The following is a 3,587-nucleotide window of genomic DNA, read 5'->3' as shown; positions in this document are numbered from 1 at the left end:
CCCACTTATGCCTACCAATAACTCTAACGCAGAACCCAATGTTCCAGACGTTGCCAGTAATGTTAAGATCAGGCCTGAACCGCTCTACGTGCCTGGACTTAACGGTAATATTGTCCCATTCCTAAAGGACATTGATGACTTAATTGGAGAGGGTAACTACCACACCAAACCGACTTCGGATCGCGGACTTCGTATTCAGTGCAACGACATTAGCTCATACCGCGCACTAGTAAGATTCTTTGAAGAATGTAGTGTTGAGTCCCATACTTACCAACTGAGCAGTGACCGTGGCTTCAGAGTAGTAATTAGACACCTTCACCGAGCTACTCCTAATGACTGGATCAAGCAGAAGCTTAGTGACAAGGGACACAACGTTCGATTTGTAAATGTTATCAAGAAGCGTTTCTCTGGCGAGCCTCTTGATCTCTTTCAAGTTGAGCTTGAGCCTAAAAAGAACAATAACGAAATTTTCGACTTAACAGTCCTGGGAGGCCAGCGAGTCAAAGTCGAAAAGCCAATAAGAAATACGGATGTTGTGCAGTGCCACCGTTGCCAACAGATTGGACACACAAAAAATTACTGTCGCCGCATATTTAGATGCGTAAAGTGCGGACAAGAGCACCCATCAACACTCTGTGAAAAGGCGCCTAGTGCAGAAGCGAAATGTGCTAATTGTAAGGGCCCACATGCTGCTAGTTACAGGGGCTGCATCTTCTTCAAAAACAATGCTAAAAAGAGGGAACCTGCCGTTCTACAAAGAGCCAATAGATTGCTATTTCAGCTTGGAGAACCCACCATTCCAATTAGCTCTGGTAGGCAACAGGGACGACCAAAGCAGCAACCGCTTCGGCCTCCAGTTGTTCAGGGCCAGCAGGCACAACAGCAGCAACCACAGCGGCCCTCTGAGCAGCAGAAGCAGCCGCAGCACAACCCATTCCGTCAGCAAGTGCAACACCAGCAGCCAATGCCTCAAGCTGCAAGCAGCTATGCAGCCGCCCTTAAAACTGGCCTGCCAGATGAGCGCTCCCGAAAGCAGAAGCAGACCGCACAGCGCCAAACAACTCGACAGCAGCCTCAACATGATTCGAGATTGCAGCACAACAATCAGCCGCCTCAGCGCCACCAGCATTATCAGGAGCGAGAAACTCGGCAAGTGATAGCACATCCTGCAGAAGCGCGCCAGCAACACAGGAGCCGCAGCCGCAGCTCACCGCGAACTGCATACCCGCGAGATGACCTCAGCCGAAAACTTGATCAGCTGATCAACATAATGGTTGAACAACAAAGGAGCGCAATTGCCCCTGCCAATAACAGCAACCTGGAAAGTAAAATTGACAGATTAGTTGATCTAATGACGAGTATGATGGCTACCGTAAGCACTCTCATGTCTACCATGGAGCGCGTCAATGGTAACCAAAATGTCTAGCCACGACGCCAACTCCATCACTTCCTCCTCAGAGAGAAATGGGCATAACATATATGCCAGACTCAACACCAACGCCCTTAAAATTGTAGCCTGGAATGCAGCAGGACTACACAATAAACTGGAAGAGATGGAGTTATTTATGCTGCAAAACGAAATCGACATAATGTTAATAGCTGAAAGCTACCTACGGGATGCAGAAACTATTGATATAAGGGGATACCACACTTACCTGGCAAACCACCCATCTAACAACCGCCGTGGAGGTGCAGCCATCCTAGTAAAGCGCACAATCCAACACATAGCGCTCATGCCGACAACCCTGGAGAAAATTCAGTGTGCGCCAGTTGCAATTACACTGCTAAATGGCTCAGTCATTAATGTTGCGGCCATATACTGCCCCCCGCGGGAACATTGGCTGGTTCAAGACTTCAACTACGTATTTAGACAGCTTGGTGCTAAATTTATTGCTGCTGGTGACTGGAATGCCAGAAGTTATTGGTGGGGCAACAGCAGATCAAATCGCAGGGGTAATATACTCCTTGAAAGTGTGCAGCAGCAAAACCTTGACATTCTGGCAACTGGCTCGTCAACGCGCTTTCCAAATAATGCGCGGCAGTCCCCGACAGCCATTGACTTCGCAGTATATAAAGGTGTGCAGTATGGTCTGCTAAAAATAAGCACATCCAATGACTTAGGATCGGATCACCTGCCGCTGCTGATTGAACTACTGAGTAAGCCAGCAGAAGGCGAACCCAAGTGTCATCTTCTTCCAGCAAATGCGAGCATACCCAAATTTCAATTGTGGCTAAACATGCACATCAATTTGAACACTGAGCTTCACTGTGGCGAAGATATTGACGATGCGGTAGACATACTGGAAAATAATATCCACTCTGCAGCGAAATTTGCAACAAACCTAACTCACCAGCCTTACCGAGGGCAACCAAAATATAACTACACAATCAACAGGCGCATTCAACAAATGATTGAGGCCAAGAGGCTGATTAAACGCCACATACAGGCATACCACAACCCGGCTGCTAGGCAAGCACACAACAGATTAGCCAACAACATTAGCCGGGAAATCAAGCATGCCAAGGCGAGAAGACTTGATGAGTTGCTGGAATCTATCGATGCAAGGGATAGATACAGTATGCAAAAGTTATGGCGGCTAACGGGGAACATCAAAAGGCAGCCCGCACCTAATTTACCAGTGAGGAAGCACACTGAGGGAGCTGGGACTTCCCAGTGGTGCAAGACCACCGAAGAAAAAGCCGAAGCCTTTGCGCAGCACCTTGAACAAAGGTTTAGGCCAATGATCACCACGCTGCCCTCTGACAAGAGCCATGTCGAGATGCAAGTATCGCTACCTGTGGCCCAAGGTGAACTCTGCTTCCCTCCAGTCACGCTAGGGGAAGTACAAGCTATAATCAAAATGCTGCAAACAAAAAAGTCTCCGGGGATTGACCGAATCGATAATCGCACGATCAAGGAACTGCCACAGTCAGCTGTACTGTACCTAGTGCTTATTTTTAACGGTATCCTACGCTTTGGACACTTTCCTTGCAAGTGGAAATGTGCCAAAATAACAATGATCCAAAAGCCAGGCAAGCCCTCTGATCAGCTTGGATCATACAGGCCAATAAGCTTGCTCGCTGGCTTTTCAAAAATCTTTGAGCGACTGCTGCTGCGCCGGATGTTCCAATTGGACAACATCATCAATGCAATTCCGAGCCACCAATTCGGTTTCAGACGTGAGCATGCTGCTGAACAACAATTGGGTCGAGTTACGCAGTTTATACTAGAAGCGTACGAGGACAATAAATACTGCTCTGCGGTCTATATGGACATACAGGAGGCGTTTGATCGTGTCTGGCATGACGGACTGCGATTCAAGCTCAAACAGCTATTGCCGGAAGTCCTCTACCGAGTTATGAATAGCTATCTAAGCGAACGCACATTCATTGTGGACTGCTGTGGAGGTACGCATTCCAGCCTAAAAGAAATCTGCGCCGGCGTTCCGCAGGGTAGTGTTTTAGGGCCTGTACTGTACACCCTATACACATCCGACATGCCCCTACCTGCACCGCTACGACACGGCAAACTGATGCTGGCAACTTATGCCGATGACACGGCCATCTTGTCATCGGCAAACTTGCAA

At 48.3% G+C, this 3,587-nt stretch overlaps 1 protein-coding gene across 1 annotated transcript; it reads right to left on the bottom strand.

The window, feature by feature from the left end:
• Nucleotides 1-645: 645 nt before the first annotated feature.
• LOC115768464 lies at nt 646-1,179 on the bottom strand. The gene is made up of 2 exons (XM_030713035.1): nt 796-1,179; nt 646-728 (listed from the first exon to the last, which is right to left on the bottom strand). Exons 1-2 carry the CDS (start codon nt 1,163-1,165, stop codon nt 697-699), a joined length of 402 nt encoding a protein of 133 aa, XP_030568895.1. The 5' UTR covers nt 1,166-1,179; the 3' UTR covers nt 646-696.
• Between the last annotated feature and the right edge of the window lie 2,408 nt (nt 1,180-3,587).

The sequence above is a fragment of the Drosophila novamexicana genome, unplaced genomic scaffold, assembly GCF_003285875.2.
Source record: "Drosophila novamexicana strain 15010-1031.04,08,12 unplaced genomic scaffold, DnovRS2.1 tig00001789-arrow-arrow-pilon, whole genome shotgun sequence".
NCBI lineage: Eukaryota > Metazoa > Arthropoda > Insecta > Diptera > Drosophilidae > Drosophila > Drosophila novamexicana.
The sequence above is the reverse complement of the archived record's forward strand: the minus strand, read 5'-3'. Positions and strand labels throughout refer to the sequence as shown.

Coding starts and splice junctions, on each gene's coding strand:
- LOC115768464 (XM_030713035.1), bottom strand. CDS start 1,165: ATGTGCTATCACTTGCCGAGTTTCTCGCTCCTGATAATGCTGGTGGCG. Junction 729..795: donor TACCAGAGCTAATTGGAATG/GTGGGTTCTCCA, acceptor CCCTCTTTTTAG/CATTGTTTTTGAAGAAGATG.